This window comes from Chenopodium quinoa, unplaced genomic scaffold (genome assembly GCF_001683475.1).
Source record: "Chenopodium quinoa cultivar QQ74 unplaced genomic scaffold, ASM168347v1, whole genome shotgun sequence".
NCBI classification, from domain to species: Eukaryota; Viridiplantae; Streptophyta; class Magnoliopsida; order Caryophyllales; family Amaranthaceae; genus Chenopodium; species Chenopodium quinoa.
Window position 1 is genome coordinate 2715458 of NW_018743977.1, and position 23946 is coordinate 2739403.

General features: G+C 33.5%; 2 protein-coding genes across 2 annotated transcripts; both read left to right on the plus strand.

The window, feature by feature from the left end:
* The first annotated feature begins 228 nt into the window (after positions 1–228).
* LOC110689785 (probable ethylene response sensor 1) lies at positions 229–6751 on the plus strand. Its single transcript, XM_021866591.1, has 7 exons — positions 229–380; positions 488–550; positions 1599–2534; positions 4445–4813; positions 4938–5204; positions 5728–5843; positions 5976–6751. Exons 3-7 carry the CDS (start codon positions 1632–1634, stop codon positions 6211–6213), a joined length of 1893 nt encoding a protein of 630 aa, XP_021722283.1. The 5' UTR covers positions 229–380; positions 488–550; positions 1599–1631; the 3' UTR covers positions 6214–6751.
* Positions 6752–11089: 4338 nt separating this feature from the next.
* Positions 11090–22711, plus strand: LOC110689786 (replication factor C subunit 2-like). The gene is made up of 12 exons (XM_021866592.1): positions 11090–11298; positions 11391–11469; positions 11597–11676; positions 12509–12631; positions 12769–12838; positions 12911–12984; positions 14705–14825; positions 14909–14971; positions 20244–20303; positions 21387–21512; positions 21600–21683; positions 22424–22711. Exons 1-12 carry the CDS (start codon positions 11255–11257, stop codon positions 22520–22522), a joined length of 1023 nt encoding a protein of 340 aa, XP_021722284.1. The 5' UTR covers positions 11090–11254; the 3' UTR covers positions 22523–22711.
* Positions 22712–23946: the final 1235 nt, after the last annotated feature.

The following is a 23946-nucleotide window of genomic DNA, read 5'->3' on the forward strand; positions in this document are numbered from 1 at the left end:
AAAAAAAACACAAACACCCTATGAGGTAAGGCAAATCACGTGGTAAGAACCAATGAAAGATACAGCATGGGCCGCCATTGGCCCGTGAAAATATATATATATATATATATATATATATATATATATATATATTTTTTTTTTTTTTAACTTTATTTTATTTGCCCACGGTTTTACTACTCCTTTTTGTCAACGCTCTCCAACTTTAAAGTGTTTTTTTTTTTCCGCACACCATTCAAATCTCTATTTTTCTTTCTTACTCCTTATAAATCTCTCACTTTCTCTCTCCTACTTTTATTACAGTAGAAATCCTTTGAAACTAGTCTCTTTTTTTTTCTCCGCAAAATATTTTTTTAGGATAAAAATAATCTGGGATTTCAAAGGTATAATCTATACTCCTACTATTATTAATTTTTAATTTGGTAGTATTGAAAAATCTAGGAAAAATGGGAATTTGTTTTGTTTAATTCTTTTTGTTTTTTGTGGGTAGGTGATTTTTTTGCTGAATGCTGTTGATTGGATCAGATGTGAGGGTTTGGATCTCTAATGCCTGGTTAGTGAAAATGGGTTTTGTTCTGAATTTAATTTTGTTTCAGTTTTTTTTCCCAATTTATTTTCTACATTTGTTATTTATTGGGATTAGTGATGTGATGCTAATAGTTGTTTATGAATAGTAATTGAGTGGATTGATGGGAAATTAACTTGGGATTAATGTTTGATTTGTTTATGTTATGTTATGGATCCAAGATTGAATTGTTAATGAGATTGTTATGAACAAATTGAATGTATAATAACTTGTTGCACAAATTCTTCATTTATAAGTCTTACTTGGTGTTCTTATTGTGAGATTGTTGTTTGAGGTGGGGGTATGTCATCTGTGTAGTAGAATGTGAGCAACCGTATCGTTCCGATATCAAGATTGGGTCCTTTAAGCGATATTTAGTGTGTGTGTTGTCCTAGTGAATTTCTTTGATAGGGACATAGGGTCAGAGTGATTATTTGACATCTGATTTTTTAAGTTTTGGAAATTCTGTGTTTATGTTGCTCAAACGTTTCGAAAGCGAAGGACTTGCTTGAACCCTGAAGGTGCTTTTCTGGTATAGTTGGGGCACCTTACAATGTGATGTCAGGAAATCAAATGAAACAGACCGTTAGTTGTTTATCGTCAAAAATCAACAGTAATTTTTAGATTTATAGGGTTTGTGCCTGTCCGTGTGCTTCCTGTGTGATCTATTGAGCATCTTGAACTAACCTTATTTAAGTCCTGGGGTTAATAGTTATTATTAAGTCGAACGGAGTAAGCGCTTTGATTTGTTGGTTCCTATTGTCACCTGCGTTAGTTCCTCTTGCTCTCCTTGTTTATTGGTTTGTAACTATGTACTAGAAATATGGACAGGGTATGCTATGAATGTGGTTGAAAATTGAATAATGAATTTGTTGTTTTTTTTTTAAATAATTTATTTATAATGTGTTGATGTTAAACCTCATTAGTCATGGTTAATAGTGTCTTTCTATCCCCTCTGTTGATGCTCTAAACTAGAAGCATCACTATACCCAAGCACAAGGTGAAAGTATTTATAAGCTTCTCCTGCTTGTCTCAGGTTAATTTGGGCGGTGGAAAAATTTATTGGAGGATGGAGTCATGTGATTGCATTTATCCACTGTGGCAAGATGAGCTCCTAGTAAAATACCAATATCTGTCGGATATTTTTATTGCCCTAGCATATTTCTCCATCCCTTTGGAGCTCATTTATTTTGTGCAGAAGTCAGCGTTCTTCCCATATAGATGGGTGCTCATGCAATTTGGAGCGTTCATTGTTTTATGTGGGGCAACACATCTTATAAACTTGTGGACATTCTCCATGCACTCGAAAACAGTTGCTATAGTGATGACCATTGCAAAAATGTCTACGGCTGCTGTATCATGTGTAACAGCATTGATGCTTGTCCATATTATTCCTGACTTGTTAAGTGTGAAAACAAGGGAAATGTTTTTGAGAAATAGAGCTGAGGAGCTTGACAGGGAGATGGGTCTTATCCTTACCCAAGAAGAAACTGGAAGGCATGTTAGAATGCTAACTCATGAGATCAGAAGCACACTTGACAGACACACAATACTGAAAACTACTCTTGTTGAATTGGGTAGAACACTTGATCTAGAAGAGTGTACATTATGGATGCCGTCACAAACTGGCATGACAATGAGACTTTCTCACACTTTGAATCACTCAATGGTAGTTGGATCTACTGTTTCAATGAACCTTCCTTTCATTGCTGAAATCTTCAACAATAGTGGAGCAGTAAGAATACCGCATACATGTCCACTAGTGAGGACTAGACCAGCTGCAGGAAGATATATACCCCCTGATGTTGTTGCTGTTCGGGTTCCCCTTCTACATCATTCTAATTTTCAAATTAATGACTGGCCAGATGTCTCAGCAAAAACCTATGCAGTGATGGTTCTGGTAACCCCATCTGATGGTGTAAGGAAATTTCGGGACCATGAGCTGGAGCTAGTGGAAGTTGTTGCTGATCAGGTTGCGAATCTTTGCTTTTCATACTATTGCTGCATAATTTAAAAACAACTGCACTTACTGAAAACCATCTTTTATGTTTGAACTATGAGGTTCTCCTTATCAATGTTAACCTAGGATATCGATACAGGTGTTGCTTACCTCTGCGACATCGAATATATTCAGACATCACATTGCTCATTTTTCTCTCTCTCAACATGGCAATATGTCTGTGTTTTTGTCACCCAGGGCAGGAAAAGGTTTGCTAAGGTTAAATGCTATGTTGCCAAACTTAGGTTTCACTAGAATCACAAAGAAAGAATAGAACAAGCAAATAGTAAAGTGGATAAATGGATGGTTCAGAATTATACATTTTTAGACTAGACAACATAAGGTTCTACACTTAGCCTTTTTCTTTTTGCCATAGTCATGGACGAACGGACAAGTTCAATTTAAGACGATATACTATGGTGCATGTGAGCCTGGCATGCCCCATAATTTGAAGGGAAGATTCTACTGAATGGCATGTACTATTATATGGAAAATAATGATGGGCTGTCAATTTCATTAGATTAATGTGGAGATGGCTATGCAACATTGGATGTGTGACCATACAAGGAAAAATTGGTCAAGGAATGAGATAAATAGGAAAAAGTAAGGGTTACAACTTTTGATTCACCTAAGATGTTTTAGCCATGTAAGATGGAGATTACGTGATGCACTAGTTCGGAGGCTTGAAGAGTGACAAAGTGATGAATTTGTGAGGGTAGGGGGAGACCTAAGAAAATTTGGTGATTGAGAGTGATATGAGCCTATTAGGGATTGAGGAAAATATGGCATTCGACGGAAGGGAGTGGAAGTAGGAAATCTACTCAAAAGACATGACATGACTCCAAATATGTACTCTTGAGGTTTTCTCTTCTGTTTCTTTGTTTTTTCTTGCATGTTGTCCCTCTCTTCCTATCTTCTCTTAGGCCTCTTTTATAAGATTTCCTCAATTTTAATTGTACATCCTCAATAATTTGGTTTCCACTTTACATGTTCACTATGTTTCATTTTCTTCCAGTTTCACCTTTCACTTTTCCTTGCTTACTTTCTTTAACTTATCTCTTTACTTTTAGTTTTACACATTTCATGAAAGGTTCAAATTGTATTAGCAGAATTTATTTCATTATGGGACTGAAACTTTGTTGTTATTGTTTTTGTTTTTGCTGAAGACTAGTCAGCTTAATACTCATCTTCAATTGTCTCTCCACTGTACCCTGCCTCCCCGTCTTTTAGAAACTAAGCTAATTCCAGTTGCCATGTTGCTATATATATCTCATCCTTTACTCACATCATGGTAATTGGAATCAAAAAGCTTAAGAAGTGGAGCAGAAACCTTTTACTTTGATCTTTCTGGTCATGGCCATCCTTTAGTGTGGCAAAGCATTCAGTTTGATTAAGCTGTAATGACGTTATCACATAATGTCTGCTTTGTAACTTAGGAGATCAACATGACAACTTTGCAGCTCAATATCACAGCTTTCTGGTGACTACTGACTACTTTTGAAGGGTTTGCATTTGATTTAAATATATTTTGCAGTGTATTGCTTTTGATTATTGTGATAGGGTATTTTATCATAGATCCACTGGGCACTGAATCTATATTCGAGTACATTTTTGCGGAACCTACTTCTGCATCCTCCCCTACCTTCCCTTCACATCCTCCATTCATTCTGTGATTCTTTTTCGCTTTTGTTTTTGGAGTGTCGTCGGACAGATCTCTGAATACATACTTACTCAGCTTCCTGTGTTCCTGTAATCCAGTGTTGCTATAAGAAGACAAAGACATTGTATATCTTGGGTGTTTTTGACTCTAAATCTTCTTCATTGATCTTGTAATAGGAAATCATAAAGCAGACTTCAATTTTCTTTTGCATCTGCTTCTACAGGTAGCTGTTGCTCTTTCTCATGCTGCAATTCTGGAGGAATCTATGAGAGCTCGTGATCAGCTTATGGAACAGAATGTTGCTTTGGATTTGGCTCGTCGAGAGGCAGAGATGGCAATTCGTGCTCGTAATGATTTTTTGGCAGTGATGAATCATGAGATGAGAATACCAATGCATGCTATTATTGCCTTATCATCTATTCTTTTGGGGACTGAACTAACACCCGAACAAAGAGTAATGTTAGAAATTATACTCAAGAGTAGCAACCTGTTGTCGACATTGATCAGTGATGTGCTTGATCTTTCCAAATTAGAAGATGGTAGCTTAGAGTTAGACACTACCACCTTCAATCTTCATGGGGTTTTCAGAGAGGTAATTCTGTAACTTCTGATAGCTTTTGTTTGGATTCGATTTCATCCATCTTAAGGAATTTTGATATCAAGTTTATGGTGCTCTTTTAGTCCAACATAATTTTTATTTTTTTCTGGTGCTGTAGGTAATTCACTTGATAAAGCCTATTGCATCCATAAAGAAGCTGTCCTTGACATTTGGCTTAGCTCCAGAGGTGCCTATCTGTGCCTTTGGTGATGAAAAGCGGCTGATGCAAACTATTTTAAATGTTGTGGGAAATGCTGTAAAATTCACAAAAGAAGGTTACATTTCAGTGACTGCATCTGTTGCTAGAGCAGAATCTTTGAGAGATTGGCGAGCTTCTGAATTTTACCCTGTCTCGGGTGAAGGTCACTTCTACTTGAGAGTGCAGGTTGGTTACACTATTCTAAATCATCTTCAACTTTACGTAGCTACGACATGCTCCTCCCGCCCACGCCCTCCCCTCTTATGTTTTACTTTTTTTGTTTTACTACCATAGTATAAAATAATGCTTCATATATTAAAGATATACTGTCTCAGAACTAATTTACTTGATGCTGTGTCACCCTGAAGGCTGCAACTAAGGCCTTCTTTCTTTTCACCTGATATTGCTGAACTGAGTTGATTATTACTGCTTTTGCTGATTTATATTAATTAAAACTGATTAATACTGATAACGATTGGTTTTCATTTGATGGCTGAATTTCTGATTTTATCGAATCTATTGTTACAGATTAAATTTGATTTTTGTAGTGATCAAATACTATCTGTTGAATTTTTTTTAAGAAAATTTTTACTTGAATTTTTTATTTTTTACTTTTTATGTTGAATAGAACAGTCTAAATGTACTTCTTTACTTATGGAGAGTGGAAAAGGCATCTCACTGATTGGTATTACATCTGACACTTTTACAGGTTAAAGATTCAGGATGTGGTATTAACCCACAGGATCTTCCTCTGCTATTCAATAAATTTACTCAGTTCAACCGAAATAGCACTGGTGTTGGACTTGGACTTGCTATTTGCAAACGGTAAGCCCTTTAGCCTTTTTTTCCAATCTAGTTCTGCATACCTTGAGTCTTAATTTTCGGATACTTTTTGGTCCACTGCAATGTTGTACGTATATTCTTTTTTTCTCCCTGGTCTCACTATGGACAAAACAGGTTTGTAAATCTCATGGGTGGTCAAATTTGGATTGAAAGCGAAGGCCAAGACAAGGGAACCGTAGCAACATTCCTGGTCAAACTTGGGTTGTGCAAAAGTCCAAGTGATGCCTTAGTCCAACAGGTTGGAATTGAAGTTCATGGAGAACAAGGAAGTACCGAGTTTTTAAGCAAGCAAATGTTCAAAGAAGATGATGGCATCAATTCAAACTTCCCATATTATGAAAGAAGTTTCTGATGCTTTTCTTGCCAGATGCCGCTTCTGTCTCTACCAGTAGTTACACAGTACAAGAAAATACTTGAAGATAAAGACTATTGTGGCACACAACTGCTAGTCACCGATATTCCTCTTACGTTGACAGGGAAGAGAGGGTGGATAACCAAGATGCTTAACGGAGGTTGCTATACTGTTATTGCACGTATTGTACACATGACCAGGAACAGCAGCTTCACATTCATAGAATTGAGCTTCAGCATTTGAAATGGTGATTGCAGCAACTGTGCTGAAACATGAAATGAAAAACTCCAGCTTCGTTTCATTTCTTAGTCAAAAGGCGAGGGTTTTGGAAAAGAGGGAGGGGGGAGTAGCCAATAACTTCTAGTATTGGACTATATCTACCCTTCTTAGGATTGGGAGAATTATTATACTTGCCCATCTGTTATGACTCATTGTTAGAGCTCTGTTATGTATATCATTGGTTTCTTGGTCATTTTCTGATACTTGGTTCAGCTATTTGGTTGATTCATGATGAATGCACTTGGCTGTTTGTACATTATTAATACTTCGTACCTCTTTTGGCCATGATAAGAAAAAGTAGGGAAATAAAAGGAATCACTCTCCATAAGGGTTTTTTTTTTTTTTTTTTAATTTTAAATTTACATATATAGTTGCACTATTTGGAGCTTCACATTTGCTAATGCAAAACTTTGATTATTTATACTTAAATTATTTTTTTCCCTCTAAAATACCCTTTAATTATCTTTTTATAACATTATAAAAATCTAATATATATAAATAAAGTAGGCATTTTTGGAGAGCATTTGGAGCGCCACGTAAGAAAAGGTATTATTTCGACCAATAAGAAAAAAGATTTGTATTTTATTTTTGAATTAAAAAATTATGTTGCCACCTAGATAAAAGTAACGAATTAGATTTGATATATCTAAAATCTTAATGCTACGTAGATTATAATCCACAATTAAATTATTTTAATGAAAAAAAATAAAGTAAAAATATAGGAAAAGATAAATTCATTAAATGAATACTACGAGTATAAGAAGTCTAAAAAAATATAGGAAAAGATAAATCTCCAAAAAGATATTTAATTGGGTTTAAATTATGAAAATATCCTACTATTCAAAAATTTTCTCCACGTAACTGTACTTGGTGGAGAAATATGGTGGGTTCAAATATTTATTTTTTTTTTTTTAAAATTTATGATATGGTGAAAATTATCTCCACGTAACTAAACTTGGTGGAGAAATATGGTGGGTTCAAATATTAATTTTTTTAATTTATGATATGGTGGAGAAATATGGTGGTTCAAATAGAAATATACGTAACTATAATATGATAATTTATGAGTACATGTAAATATACTTGGGAATGAGAATATGACTTCATGATAACCCAATAAAATAAATAAAAAATATTCAAATGATAAATGATTATAATAAAGTTTGATACCTACCATTACAAGATAAATTTTAATAGTATTTATGATAAGAAATAAAAATTGTTCGTTAATTATAATTAAATCAAAATTTGTGATACCTACCATTATAAATTGACATATGATACGACACAAACAAAATTTCGTATCAATATAAAACCCCATCAAGTGAATTTTGTGTTAGTAATTTTGTGTTAGTTTTTGTTCATCAATGGTTGGGTAATTTTTAGCTTAATTTCTAAAATCCTATATTTAAATTTGTATTTGTAATTATTACTTACATTGTGTTAATTTGGGATACTTAATGATTATATTTTATGTTTTATTTACTAAATTTTGTTTTTACATGCACATCTAACGCATCATACTACACCAACAAAATTTGTATCAATATAAAACCCGATCAAGCGAATTCTGTGTTAGTAATTTTATGTTAGTTTTAGGTCATTAATGTCCGGGTAATTTTTAAAATCCTATGTTTAAATTTATATTTGTAATTAGTACTTACATTGTATTTATTTGGGATACTTAACGATTATCTGTTTATGTTTTGTTTACTGAATTTTATTTTTACATGCAAATCTAATTTAATTAGAGAATTAAATTCGAGCAAAAATGATTGGAAAATCAAAATACAAGTTTCTCGCTATTTGACGTACTAAATTTCTGTAAACAACATAGCTTAAAAGTTTGGATATGGTCCTAATGGAAGAGGAGGTATTTTATTTTTATTTTTTATAAATTGTTTAATTTACATTTATTATATTTTTTTATAAACATCTTTAGTTTTTTTATTAATTAATTTTATTAAAAATAAATAAAATTTGTAATTTAAGTGGCTTAATCAAGTTATTAAAATAACTTAATTTCTTATTTTTAATTATAGGGTGATTACGTTCATGCCTCAATTAACACCAGCTTTGTTCAACACTTTCATCCAAAATTGATTGAAGAAAAAGTTTACTTCTTTAAATACTTTCCAATCGTTCCAATCCAATACCTTGATTTTTGTCATTATATTGTCATTATATTGATTTAATAAAAGTTCCATGCATGAATAAACACAGGGATGGACCGCATTTTAATTGCAATTAGTGGTCTTGATCTCATTGATGCAATTCATATCATACTACTTTTGATTAAAGATGTAATGGATGTATATTCTCCACGACATTGTAGACAAAATATAACAATGTGGAAGCTAGCTAATTGTTGACTAGCTTAGTTCAGTTACTAAGAAATTTTATGTTGAGCATTGTCAAGCATATGTGGTTGAAATTAATTTGTAAAGTACTCGATTTGATGCAACTATATGTTCAAGTTAATTTTTTAGCTTTTATACATATATTTAATGCAACTATTTCAAATTAATTTTAAAAATTGTAAGAAGAAGCTAAGGCAAATGGCACACGATTTGATATGATGTTGTATACTTATTATATAGATGGCTTTCGTTATTATTGGAGATGATGAAAAAATTCCAATGCATAGATTTGATTTTATACAATTAAAATTTTTTGTTCAATTTCACTAAAAATTTCATTTATTAGTAAATATATTGATTTACTTTATATAAATGTAAAGATTTAATTTGTATCAATTTTATTTTTTCTAACATTAACAATGAATAATTATTTAGGATTTAAATTATTTAAAAAATTAAAAATTTATCTTTTCACATTAAAGATTTTAACTAACGGATGAAATATCATACTTACAATTTATTTATATTTAATAAATTCAATTATAATGAATAAAGTTGTATTATTACCGGTAGGTCTAAGTACTTTTCTAACTAGAAGAGCAGCAAATCGTCTGCTCACAGAAGAAATTACAGTAAAAAAAAAAGAAATTAAATTTAAACTTTTGTAATTTTGTCTGAGATTATTAAATACAATAAATCAAATAATTAAAATTCTTAGATGAAAAAACCGTGCATCGCACGGGCTTTCATCTAGTTTTATATATAAAAAGAATAAAAGACGGATGTTATAAAATATACATGTAAATATGTTTTTAATGTATAAAATTTAAAAAATGATATAAGAGAAATGTGAAATAGCAACAAAGTCTTAAAAGTGATTATTTTTTTATTTTTTTTATTAGATGAACTACTACTTATATTAGCACAAGACTTAAATAATTGTCTTGATATATACTCTTTCTATTCCACAATAATTAACACGTGTGACTTATTTGTGTCAATAATAATATACATAATAAAAAAATAGTTGTTGGATGGAAGAATTGAATGATTCCTTTGGTAAAAAAACAATGCTAGCTCTAATGTTAAGGGAGGAATCCTTAACTGATTTCTTATTGCAACTAATTCCAGAAGAGAAAAGAAGAAGACGATGATAACAGAATAGAGAGAGAAGAGAAGGGAAGAGAAAGAGGGAATAGGTTTAGTGTATTAATTCATAATGAGAATATTATAACTAATTAAGTAATTAAGCTATATAGCTAGCTAGCTCTTCTTACCACCACAAGCTAATAACAAAATTAATAAAGCATCTTAATTCCTAACAATTAGGAAAATGACAAAAGCAGCTTGCAAACTCTTCTAGCCAAATTTTCCGCCAAAATCTGTTCAAAGGCTAACTTAAGCTGTAACATCCAACTACTAGTAGCTGGAAACTTGATATGAGTTTTGTATTCTATTTAACTAATTTAAACTTATTTTTTGGAGTGTCTTAAGGCACTTGTCTTACCAAGACCTAGACTAGCTCCGCTAATGATCCCCAAATGGTAAGTGTTTTCCCTCATCCATTGATTTTTTAGAGCTCCATTGTTGAAGAATTCCCAAGCTCTATTGTTGGAGGAGAGAGAAAATAATGAATTAAATTCATTTAAACGTCCGTTTAACGTAGGACTGAGCAAAACTACCCGAAAAACCGAAAACCCAATCCGTAACCGTTCCGAAAGTTAGGGTACCCGATCCAATAACTATAATGGTTCGGGTACCCATTCCGATAATTTGTTATCGGGTATGATTATTGGGTATTATTTTAAAATTAACGATTACCCGATCCGATTCAATAATCAATTTTTTGTTTTTTTTCCTACTTAAATCTATTTTTCCAAAATCTAAACTCTTACTTTACTTCACAATTATTTTATAATATCAATGATTAGTAATATTATTAAATAATTTGGTCAAGATCATGTGGTATTGTTGTTAATTAATGTTAAATGATATCATAATAACTACATTATCAAGTTTAATTATCATTATTGGATATCTTATTGGGTATTCGATAACCGATCCGAAAATCCGAATACCCGAACAGTTCGAGTACCTAAAATTATCGGTTCGCTTTGTTATCGATTATCCGAATCGTCAATACTAACGGTATGGATACCTGTCCCATACTCACCCCTAATCTAACGTACTCCAACCCCAAAAGTATTTAAACGACAATTTTACCCCAATGACGATTGTGAAAAGATTTAAAAACCCTCTTGAAGTCTTGAGAACTTGTAATTGGTATCTTCTCCTCCCTTTTGTTTGCTAGTTTACTCATTGCTCCAAAAAAAGCGGGAAAAGAGAAGGAAGGTGTCAAGGTGAGAGCAAGGAGAGAGAAAGAGTTGCATAGAGACAAGAGAATGGCGCCATTGATACAGAGCTCTCAACCTTGGGTGGAAAAATAGTAAGCAAATTTTCTCCACTTTATTCTCTTTACTTCCATTTTTTACAAATTTATACAAATTCTGAATTCGTATTTCTGTAAATTAATTTCAGTCGGCCTAAGCAAGTGAAGGACGTTGCACACCAAGATGAAGTCATTCGAGTTCTTACCAACACCCTCGAAACCACCAATGTAATCGAATTTCAATTTCAATTTTTAATTTTTGCTGCTGAATTTTGTTCACTATATCTATGAACCCTATAATTAATTAATTTCCCATTTTTTTGATTAATTTTTGGCATTTTTTTGGTTGTTGTAGTGTCCTCATATGCTATTCTATGGTCCACCTGGAACCGGAAAAACCACCACCGCTCTTGCCATTGCTCATCAGCTTTTTGGGTATGATGGAGTATTTTTCTGAATTTCACAAAATATTGTTGGAAAATTGATTACTTTATTATATGATTGGGTGAATGAAGTTATTTAGGTTTTAGTATTTAAGATGTATATTAAAGTTGATTTTTTTGCTCTCATTTTTAAGATTTTTATCTTTTTGAGTGATTTATTTGAAGTAGTACCGGTTGCATGTGCTAAAAGATTATTGGAGAGTTTGTTTAGGCATATCAGTGCTGAAGTATAACATGATTGAGCTATCAATAAATTGTTGGCTCACTTGATAAGGAACTTACCTTAGATCCTAGGGGTCTAGGGTTTGAATTTTACTAAGTTGGTGTGCTTGGGGGTAGGGTTCCCTTACCCTCCCTTCTACTCCCAAGTGCCTAACCTGAAAATATTGGACCAAAAAAACCGTGAGAGTTGAGGTTGGGTTAGGGTCCTCTTTACTGTAAGAATAAATAAATAATAACATGATTGAGGTCGTGTTCACTTTTTTTGGCATGTGGATTGACTAGTCGCCAATAACATTTTAGGCATGGAAGTTAAATGGTTAAGGCAACTTGATAGTTTAGTAGCATTATTTTGCAATGTTGTACTCCGTATTAAACTATAGGGTGATAATTCCCAGTCTAAAAGAACAACTCTGGCCAGGATACTTGAATAGAATACAGGAAATTGTTGTTCAATGCTTTCGGTCTATTGATCATCACAAGATGATAGATTGATTAGTTTGAAATGAGAGGCGCAGCATTGTGAATATAATTCTAATATCCAATTGGAGTTTTCACTGTTGATTGCTTGAATAGTTGGAATTATGTTGCTTTGCATTTTACAGGCCCGAACTTTACAAGTCCAGGGTGCTTGAGTTGAATGCTAGTGATGATCGTGGCATCAATGTTGTTCGTACCAAAATAAAAAATTTTGCTGCTGTTGCTGTAGGTTCTGCACAACGAGCGGGGTAAAGAATTGGACCATGAGCTTAAATGGATGTCTTGATTTTGTTGCACTCTCTCTATCTCTCTCTCTCTCTCATGTAGTCATCTACGTACTTTTATGTTTTAAGACATGCCTGATTTTCTAATTGAAACATTTTAGGGGTTATCCTTGTCCACCTTATAAAATTATCATTCTAGACGAGGCAGATTCCATGACAGAAGATGCTCAGGTGTGATTTTCAAATTTATATTATTTTATAAACCTATTACATGATGTTACTCAATATCATTGTTCTGTGCAGAATGCATTGCGTCGAACAATGGAAACTTACTCCAAAGTTACTAGATTCTTTTTCATCTGTAACTATATTAGCAGGTGGGTCAAGTCTATTCGTGTCATATTATGGTTATATGTTCTGGTATTTTCTGTAAAATCTCGCTGCATTTTTTGCTCGTTTACTTTTCATAGATTAGTCTCTTTGTACTATAAGTTATATTTTCTGTAGAGGTTCAAGTAGTGTATAATATCAGGCTCAATTTGGGCAAACCCAAGGTGTGCTTTTCATAGATTAGTCTCTTTGTACTATAAGTTATATCTGTTTACTGCACGATACCTCTCTGGTATGTGGGAATTCAATAGTGGTTCACTGCAGTTTCATATTGCATCATGACTGACCCATAACTTTCATATTAGTGTACCCCAAATTTGGTTGTAGCTCTGTCTTTGGCTTGGCTAATAGTTTTTAAGATAGGCATTTTGGTGTAGGAGGTCTCAGGATGTAGATTATGAGTGAATACATATATTATTAATGCAACTATGCAATTTTAGTTTCTATAGGGTAAGCTGCAAGATATTGGAATTTTCTTCAAAAGAATGGACTGAATAAGATTCTATCTTTTCTCATCTCTGATTAATGCTCCAGTCCTCCATCTGTGCTCTCTAATAGAGGCTTCTGCATGTTTAACTGTTTACCCATCACTGTCTATTAACTTGTTTCTTCTGCTCGCTGTTTTTAATATGGAGAATTTATTTATTATTTTTCGCCCCCCACCCCCCAACCCCGCATTTTGTGGGCTTTGTTATTTAATAATCTCCCCCAGTGCACTCTTTAACCGAAGCAGGTAAATGGATAACATCGTAAGAAACAGCTGAAGAGGTTATTTTTTTGTTTTTCCTATGTGCTAAGACCCCTAAATGCTAAATAATAATGAACCCTAATTATAGGTTATATCGTCTATAGCTGAATAAATTTTTATGTTATATAGTTAAGTTTTATATTTTAGTGTGTAAGCCTGTAAGGTTGATGGACGTAAATGTAACATGTTGCTCATTCATAAAATCAACTTCATTTTTTTTCTTTATTTATTTAGAGATTCTTGGTCGTCAATCTTATTATTTCCTCTGCTCTTTTTTTAGTTGACATTTTAATTTTATCACCTTTTGGAATGTAAAACTTCAACCATTAATGTCTTTAATTGTCAATAAGTTAACATCATAACATGTTAATATTTTAAAACTATACAACAATACAAATCTAACAAGATCCCATATGAATATTCTACGTAATACTTCGTATATGTGAATAGTGTTAAAAGTGATGTCAACTAAAAAAGAACAGAGGAAGTATATGTTTATATTGTTTATTCAATTATCTTCCTTATTTCGTGAACCAATCCTATTGGAGAATAAGTTAGAGCATATTCATGTATCTGATGAAAAGTAGAATTCCACTGTTCTTAACCATACCTCGAATGAATTTAAGTCTAACTAATCTTTTTTAGCTTCTATTTCCATAGAAGAAGTAGCTCCTCTATTGGATGGGACTGGAGGAAGAAGCCTACTATAGTTCTGACATTAGTTATAGAGCCAAGCAGCCAAGCCTTTGTGAGGAAAAGTTACTAGAGCCTGTAGGGAAGGGCCTATATGCACTAGTGCATGATGCTTATGAAGATAGTTAGGTGGGAGCAACGGTGGTCCACTGGTTCACTTTTAGGATTATAAATGTTACTTATTAAGCTGATGTTGGGAGCGGATACATGTGAATGATTCTGTACTATTTGAACTTAATAACAAGATCCTTCTATGGTGATTGCAGGATCATAGAGCCTCTGGCTTCAAGGTGTGCCAAGTTTAGATTTAAACCACTTCCGGAAGGCATAATGAAAAGTCGAATTTTGCATATATGTGGAGAAGAAGGCATCAATCTGGATTCTCAGGTATCTATCAGTATCCTGTAATTTGTAGTTTGACTTCTTTATCCGTTACTCAATGTTGATTATAGGATCTGTGATTTATGTAGGCACTTACTACTTTGAGTTCCATATCACAAGGTGATCTTCGTCGGGCCATTACATACTTGCAGGTAAATTGAAATGCTTACCTTTTTCCTACATTTACATAAATCAACACGTCAATACACGTGCATGCTATTAATGCATCAATCTATATGAGGTCTTGTGATATTTCATATTGTTACGGTCCGGGATTTTGGGCCCCGAAACGTGCGGCGCGCTCTAGCCTTTTGGCGGCAAGAACGCTAGCCTTACTAATTAAAGCTCTGTCAGTTCAGTGTTCACTAGGGATTCTATGCATGACTAATTAAAGCTCTTTAGAGGGTGAATGATTGAATGAAATCCTTCTACCAAGTGTTGCCTTGCTTTTATGCTTGTTTGTTGTTAGACCTTTATAGATATTGTGTCTTACATGCATAATAGCTCCCCTCCTCACCAACTTGATGCACTAAGAATTCGTTGTTCGGACCCGCTTGTGCCCTCCTTGAAGTATCGGCCGTCACAAGTCCTGACCACCCGCACTCCGTCGCCCGAATAGACGCGAATGCTCTTGAGATTTAATTGCCCGCTTGTGTTGCTTTGTGCTCACAAGCCCCTCTTCCGCACAAGGCTAGCGTTCTTGCTGCCAAAAGGCTAGAGCGCGCCGCATGTTTCGGGGCCCAAATTCCCGGACCGTGACACGTATCCTCCCTTTTAAGTGAGCATGTGTCTACACATGTGTGTGCGGGTATGTGTTATATTTGTGTTTGAAAATCTAAAGCTTACTCTTAATTAGTTACATGCTTATTACTTGTTAGCATGTCATTGTACAGTTGAATAAAGCTTAGTCCACATTAATGTATAGAAGAAACCAAACAGAAATACAAGAGAGTAGGACACTTCCTAGATTATTTAGATGATACTCCAATCTGTCCACTGCAATTTTCAACTTTGAAACTTTCATTACTAATTAAAATAATATTTATTGTCAGTGTAAAAATAACAGTGTGAAATTATATTATCTTGATTCTTGAAGAATACTTCCATAAAGGTATTACCTATTTTGTTTTTGCCCATGATTAGAAATTAGAACCAAACTAAGCTTGGTCTAGTGAGAAGCATTGCACCTTCCAACTTTGAGGTTGGGGGTTCAATCTCCCCTAGAGGCACTTTGAGGTTTGTGATCCCTTACCCTTCCTCACCCTCAAAGTGTCTAACCCGCAAATATTGCACTAAAAAAGTCCTTTTCCTTGCCTTAAAAAAATGAAAGGGAGAATAACCAGATTTTGCCCTTTTTACCGTGAATGTGTTTTAATTCAAGGAAAATTTATCAGGGAGAAACCTAATTATTACAAAAGTAAAGGACAGAACAGTGTCTAAAGAATTTGGTGTGATCTCGAATCTATGGTTCATCGATATAGAAACATATTACATATACTCTGAATCTCTGACAGTCTGACTTATTAAACGGTAAGGCAAAACTACTTGTTCATCCCCTCTTGAAAATTAAGAAGTAGAAGTGGCTTTAAACAACATTATGCTGGTGGATATGGATTTATACTGTGCTGGTGCTGCAACTAAGAACACTTTCCATCTCCAGGATAAAATTAAGGTTATAAAAGAATCATTAGTACATATCCAAGGCTTGCTCAAGATAAGATTGCAAATATCCAGCTTGATTGTATATCCTTTGCAAATAACTCGAAGTCACAAATGGGGATAGTACTAGAGCAATGCTCATAATGTATACCTTTTTGACATCTTTGCTTTGATGCTTTATGCATCTTCTAGATTCCTATTGTTGCAGGATGGGGTTTTAGTTATTAGGAAGAGCTCCAATAATCTGAGATCTATCAAATTGACTTGTAGGCATTTTTTAGGGTTCTTGGAAGGGACTTGTTTTGCTAGTTTAGATGTCTTCCTTGGAATAATAACCTCAAATATTAAATTTCTCTAAATTCCTCTATTATATTGTTACATACTTCCTCTGTTCTTTTTTGGTGGACACTTTTTTACTTTTGACACTATTTTACAAACTCTATTTTGGCTAGGTGTTGTGATTTATAGTCATGATAAATCAGTCATGTGCGCTCTTGTTAGAACGTCTCAATGTATACTTTCATTTTATCAATTTTGTTATAACTTTTACTTATTGATAATTTGAGATACTAGTCGTTGAACTTGTGCATTGGCAAATGTAAAAAAAGAAACGTGTTAGCTAGAAAAGAATGGAGGGAGTATATCTTTTTCCACTCATTTGTGGTGTGAATCATGAAATTCTTAATACTAGCATCAACAGTGTGGAAGCGATAAACAATATTTTGATGTTGCATTGCTATAATGACGCATGAGCAATGACATTTCTAGCTGCCTAGCTGGAGTTATAAGGGCGTCATGTATAAGTTGGACCATAAATCTTTTGATAATGTTCCGTTTTTAATTTATGGAAATGGGTCAGTGGTGCTTGCTGTGTTAGCTAACTTAGCTTTCTTCTAGATCATCTGAATTGTTGACCTTGGAGATGCATTGGGATTATAGAAGTAGTAGTGTCTATTCTCTCCTTTATTTTCACTTGAGCTCTTAATCTATTGGATTTCTAATAAGATAGTACTTTTTTTTATTTTTAAAAAGCTTCCTACTTTGCATTTTAGATTTTTTTTTTCAAAGGAAAATCTCCTTACACCCCTCCTTACACCACCATGGTCCACATTATACTATTATATAATAATACCAATGTCTCTACCAACTTTCTCTTTCCTAAAGGATCCACTTGCGCTAGAGTTATTGAGAAGATTTAAAAAAAAAAAAAAAAAAAAGCACAGAGGAAGTACTATGGATGTGTTGAAAGTCTTATGCTTCTCTAATGTGATTGTTGGATTTGTCTGGATTTCTATTTGGGAGTCTCTCTAGTCACTTATGGAAGTCTCTCCATTTAACTCATTTTTGACACATTCTTTATGTATAATCTTCCAAATATAGTTGAAGCCTTTATGTGACCTTGTTTAAAGAGTCTGACTCTGAACACTACTACACTAGTTACAGTTTGCTGAATGGTGTAGTTTCCCTGATGTTATTTTGTGCATTAAAAGTTGCAAGATGGGGACTTGTGTTTTCTTGCATTATGAGGTGGCTACACATATGTGGAACATATTTTTTGGGCATTTTTTGGTGATTTGAAAGGATGGTGTTTAGGTGATCCCCTTCCTTCCACAAATTTTATTTAGTGGGATCTTCAAGCAATTTAGTTAGTAAATAAGTGTGTTTGCTTAACACAGAATTATAGAAGGCTGTTGCATCCATTATCCATGATCAAAACTAGTTATCAATTGTTTAATTTTTACCCATGCTTTGATATTTGAAAATTTTCATGGGATGCCCCTCATGAAATTTATAGAAGGCTGTTGCATCCATCATCCATGATCAAAACTAGTTATCAATTGTTTAATTTTTACCCATGCTTTGATATTTGAAAATTTTCATGGGATGCCCCTCATGAAATTTCATGAGAAGTTTTCAGAATCATTGTTGAATACCCTCTCAGAGCATGCTTTTTTGCTTTCTCAACTGTTAAAGACAAGATCATAATTGGATTCACTTGAGAATTATCAGCTTAGCAGGTTGTAGCCGTATTTATTTATAAGTGTGCGTTATGACCTTACATTTTGTCCTTGGGTTCTCTCTACTTGTTGTACTTTGTCTTACCTTTTCCTATTCTATATACCAAGTTAAGTTGGCTTCAGTTGCTCAATTCTAGAGATGTGTTTTTGTTGTGGAGAAAAAAGAATTTGTAGAAACTATTTCATTCAGCCATATAGTGGCGTATGTGAAAGGAAAGAAGCCAACATTTGAGGGTGAAGTTTCTTTCAGTGAAGATATTTTTGTTGCACGAGGGTCATGTGTGGTACAATTCGTACGAACAAGTGTTGCAACTGAAGTAACATTTGTTTCTGCTTTTATTTATAGAGAGATACATGATGGTTAAGGCACAATAATTTTTGCTGTAGCTCGTGGAGTATTATCTTAGTAATATACATGGAGTATATGTATGGAATACTTTCTTAGTAATATAAGTCGAGTATTTTCTTAGCACCCAATCCCTATAAAAAAGAAGGAACTTTAGAAGCGTTATGATATTGTCTAGACTCGTGTTACCTTGCAGCTCAGTTCTACTAGCATCATGTTGAACCAATTATTAATGTAATCCCTCAAACTTTTACTAGAATGTCAGAAAGAAGGTATTTTACTTTTCAGAAACTTTTAGCAGCACTTAATGTTGTAAGTTGTAAGCATCTTAAGCTGAAATTTAAGCTGTAGGGATGTCACTTCTCACTTTCTGTTTAGTGATCATCTGGGAAAAGCATTGGTCATTAATTTATATGACCTGCTAAGTATCATAAATGCACACAACCCTGGAATTGAAACGTCCAAGTATGCTGCTGACTCAATGTTTGGTAACATGATCTTTTTGCTATTTGTTTTGCCCCAGCAACTTCAACAGAAAAGAAAACTTGAAAATACCCTTGATTTTCTTTGAGCGTTTCAATGTTTTATGAACATCTAGGAAAAGCATTGGTCAATAACCTGCCAAGCATCATAAAGTCAAATGCGAGTCTTTAATTATTTTCTTACACTTCTCCAATTTTTATGTTTTACATTTCTATGTCTTTACCAAACAGGCTACTGAGCCAAATCTTGGATCCTAAATTTTTGGAATACCCTATAATGTCTTCACCTCTGTTGTCTGCAAAGTTTGTACTGTTTGATGTTATTTAATTTATTTTTTCCAAGTAATTTGGCTTGATAAGTGGACTACTGGGAGTACATTAAAATCTGATGATTATCAAGGGGCTATAGTGGTAGTGTGACGCTATTGAAGGTTTTTAGTTTGCAAAGCTTTTATTTATTTTTTGGTCAATGTTCATTCTTTTTTGTGTTCGGAGAGTTGCTGGCTCCCTGTTTATATGATGGTATAGTTATTACTTTTTGTAGCTTCCAGCTGCTATATATCCTGGCTCTCCACCTCCACACTACCCTTGAAAGGACACCTTTTTGGCAGCATTTGGTTTCTCTCTCTGGGAATAAATGAATTGGTCATTTGTGGCACTTGCAATCATATTTTGTTGCTTAAATATTTGATGTAGAGAAATGGGCCTAGAAAGCAAAAAAAAATTGTTTGCTGAAAAGTGAAAACCCTCAAAATTGTGTAGTAGAATTTTTCTGCATGTCTTGTTGAAAGAAATAAGCATTAGTACAATAAATCTTAAATTATGTAAGAATGATGTTGGAATCAAGTGCAGATTTCAGTAACTTAATATATTGGGATGACTAATCTTTCTTTTAACTGACTAAATTTCTATGTGACAGGGAGCTGCTCGCCTATATGGATCATCCATATCCTCCAAGGACTTGATTAGTGTGTCCGGGGTAAGCTGTCTGGAGTATATTTTTTCCCCTTTGATGAATTTATTATTGAAACTTCATCATTCCATGCTACTGCTTCTGTTAAATTAATGAATAGATTAGTTTTGTACAACCAGCTGTAGTCTGCAGATGACTCTTTGAGACTTTGAGTAGTTCAATTACTCATTTATTCCCTCTTTCTTGAAACAAATGCCAACTTTCAATAATATTTTTCTTGAATTAGTAGCATTATGGCAGCTCTTCATCAGTCAACTGTATTCCAACTTTCCCTCATGCCTATGTAATAGACTAACCTAAGGAAGGGCAATATTGGTAGTCTAGTATTATTGGGTTAGAGTCTTTAGCTTTAGTGTAAATAGAGAGAGGAGGAAAGAAAAGATAAGCAGAAATTGGATTGAATCTTTTTGAGAGTTGTGACCTCAAGTCACTAATTTGAGATTTGTAGGCTAAATCTACTACCTTTCGTAAGAAACCATTAGCAAGTTTAATATAATATCAAGCTTTAATCTTTTCTCATTTACATTATTAAATCAGAAATACCAAGTCAGATTATTGGTCCATAACAGCCTAATACTAATTTTGCATAGAGTATGAAATCTACTCCCTCCGTTTCAAGATAAATGCCCTATTTTGACTTTTTTGCATTATTCACATTATCCACTTTGACCAATGTTAGTGATTACTCCTACATAAGAAAAAAATATAGTCATGTGGGTACTTGCTAGAATCATCTCAATGGATAATCTTTTAATATCAACTTTTTATAATTTATACTTATTGATAATTAAAAATAATATTGGTTAAAGCTTTGCATTGGCGTATATGTCCAATCAAAGTGGGGCGTTTATTTTGAAACAGAGTTTGAAAATAATAGTTTGTCAATTGCCATTTCTTTTAGTAAGAAGGATCATCTTCTCTCTTCTGCATCGAAATATAGTTTTTTTTTTTTTTTAAAAAAAAAAAAAAAAATTGGAATCATATTTTCTACTCAACACTCTACAGGACATTCAGCATGCTTACATTGGGTCCAGACAACATATTTTTAACTGTTTTTCATGCCTAAATAATTCTCTTTTGTGTTGAAAGGTCATACCGGAGGAAGTTGTACAGGATTTGTTGGCTGCTTGCAAGAGTGGTAACTTTGATTTGGCTGACAAAGCAGTGAATAATGTCATCTCAGAAGGCTATCCAGTTTCCCAGATGATCTCTCAGGTTACATACTGTTTAATTTCTTTTGCAACTTCTTTGTCTGTTAAATGTTTTCCATGACACGCAACTTCAAATTGTGTGATTTTCCAGTTATTTGATATCATCGTGGAAGCTGATGATTTGTCAGATGAGCACAAGGCAAGGATTTTCAAAAAGTTGGGTGAAACAGACAAGGTAAGTTTGCATATAGTTCTCTGTTGCTGGAATGGCTCGGTTTCATGTCATATATGTTCAGGCCTTTGTGTGGGACTCTCATTCGGTGTGCCTTCCCAACTTCTGCTTCTGAATCTGAAATCTATTTGCATTTCCCCTGTATCTGAAATCTGAATGTAGTAGGATTCCTTTTCTGCTCCTTTCTAGCAGCTGGATTTAACCTTTCATATGCAGTAGGGACACGTCTTAGAAAATTTAACTCAGGGGTCAATAGAAATTGGAGGCAATATTGTCCAAAATAAATTAAAAAAAACTGATTTGCAGATTCTATTGTACATGAAAATATATCTGTAATTAATTAATAATCAGATGAAAAAAATAATGTAGGACAAGCAGTAGTGACTGATTATTGCTGATTTGATGAAACATTCTCAGATATTAGTTGTAAACTTGTAATGCATGTTAACTCAGTAAATTATCCAGAAATTTGAGCTATCTAGCTGTATTTCTGTATGAACTAACATTAGAGAACTTAACTGAAAACTAAATTAACCAGAAAATCAACATTTGAGGAGGTGGGATGATATGTTGTAGCCCAGGCTTTTTGGTTGACTCGTAATGTATGAGCATTTGTTTCAATTTGTGGATAAGGAATTCTGAATGTCGAATGATACTTTATTTTAATTTCACCTTATCTTGAGCATTTACCTTGTGCTTTATGTTAATATATTATGGTAACCTTAATGTGGTATGTTTTGTAGTGTCTTGTTGATGGAGCAGACGAGTATTTGCAGTTGCTAGATGTTGCTGGTAACATCATGCGCGCCTTCTGTAACATGGCTCAAGATTTCTCCAATTAGACCTGTTAGCATCATAGTATACAGTGAACTTTCTGATGTATGAAATGAAAGTCAGATGGAATTTGAGACATCATGATAGAAAGATTCTCGCCTCGTATCCCCTGTTAAGTTTTTTTTGGCAACAATCTAAATTTGACTACAAAGGACTTATGAAAAATTGATATCTAATCTAAATAATTATTCTTCTTATAAGAGGTTAGGTGTTCGAATCTCTTTATCCTTCTAGTTGGAAAGTGTGCATCTCACAACCAAGATATTGAAAGATCAATCCCCACTGAAGGCACTTTGGGGTGGAGATTCCTTTACCTTTTCCCTCCACTTTCAAAGTGACTAGCCTGCTAATCCGGGTCGGGAGGACCTGTGAGGGGTTTCGGTCCAGTAGGGCCCTTCTCCTTACCAACCCAAAAAATAAATAAATATTAATTCGTTCATATTACGCATTTTGATATGTAATATGTAATTAATAAGAAGTTTTTTGTGAGATTATAGGAGGAGATTGGACAAACATACATTCCTAGAGTTGTCAAAAAATGACCCGATTAACCCCAAAAAATTCGATTTAGATTTTAACTCTTATGAACATAATAATTTAATAATCCCTCGCTTTATTTATTTATTATTTTATTTTAATGTATCAGTTTGACCGACATATTGGTAAGATGTAACATTGACATTAACATCTTTAAAAAAATGGTAACAAAATTAAATTATGAAAATAGACATTGCGACTAACTTAATGATATATTACTCGTATATGAAAATGTTTACTTTGATAGTAAGAAAATAAAGTTAGACATGGTATGTGAATAGCGCAAAATTCAAGATAATGCATTTAATTCGTCAAGAAAAAAAAATGCATTTAAAAAAAAATCGGAGAAATTATGACTCAACTTTAAAATCCGATACGCCCTTGCTGAACGCCTGTCCACACTTCTTGGCTTCTACGTTCTAACCCGCCTAACGAACAGAAATAAGGTTCGTTAACAAAGCCAGTCCCAAATTAAAAAATAAAACCACTTACAGGAAGGAAAGAGAGCGTCCTTCCTCTTTCTCCAAATTGAGAAATGAAGTATCAAACTTTTCCAGAAATTGAAATCAGTTACTCGCTAGGTATATAATCGTCGTTTAACACCCTTAATTCTTTCGAATTCTATTTTGTTTTAGTTTAAACTTCGTATTTTGGGAGCCTTGATTATTTGCATTGTTATTTTTAATTTGATTAATACTTCATAGTATGTTGTTGCTTTCTTATTAAGCTTGTTGAATTTTATAATAATAATGAGGAATTTTGGGGGCAATAACAAAGAACTGTATGAAAATAAAATAAAAATTAATTGTGTTTAGGTTGATTAATATGATCATTTCTTTGCAAAAGTATGTAAATGAGAGCGAAAATTGTTCTTTGTATTCCTTTTTCAGAGATT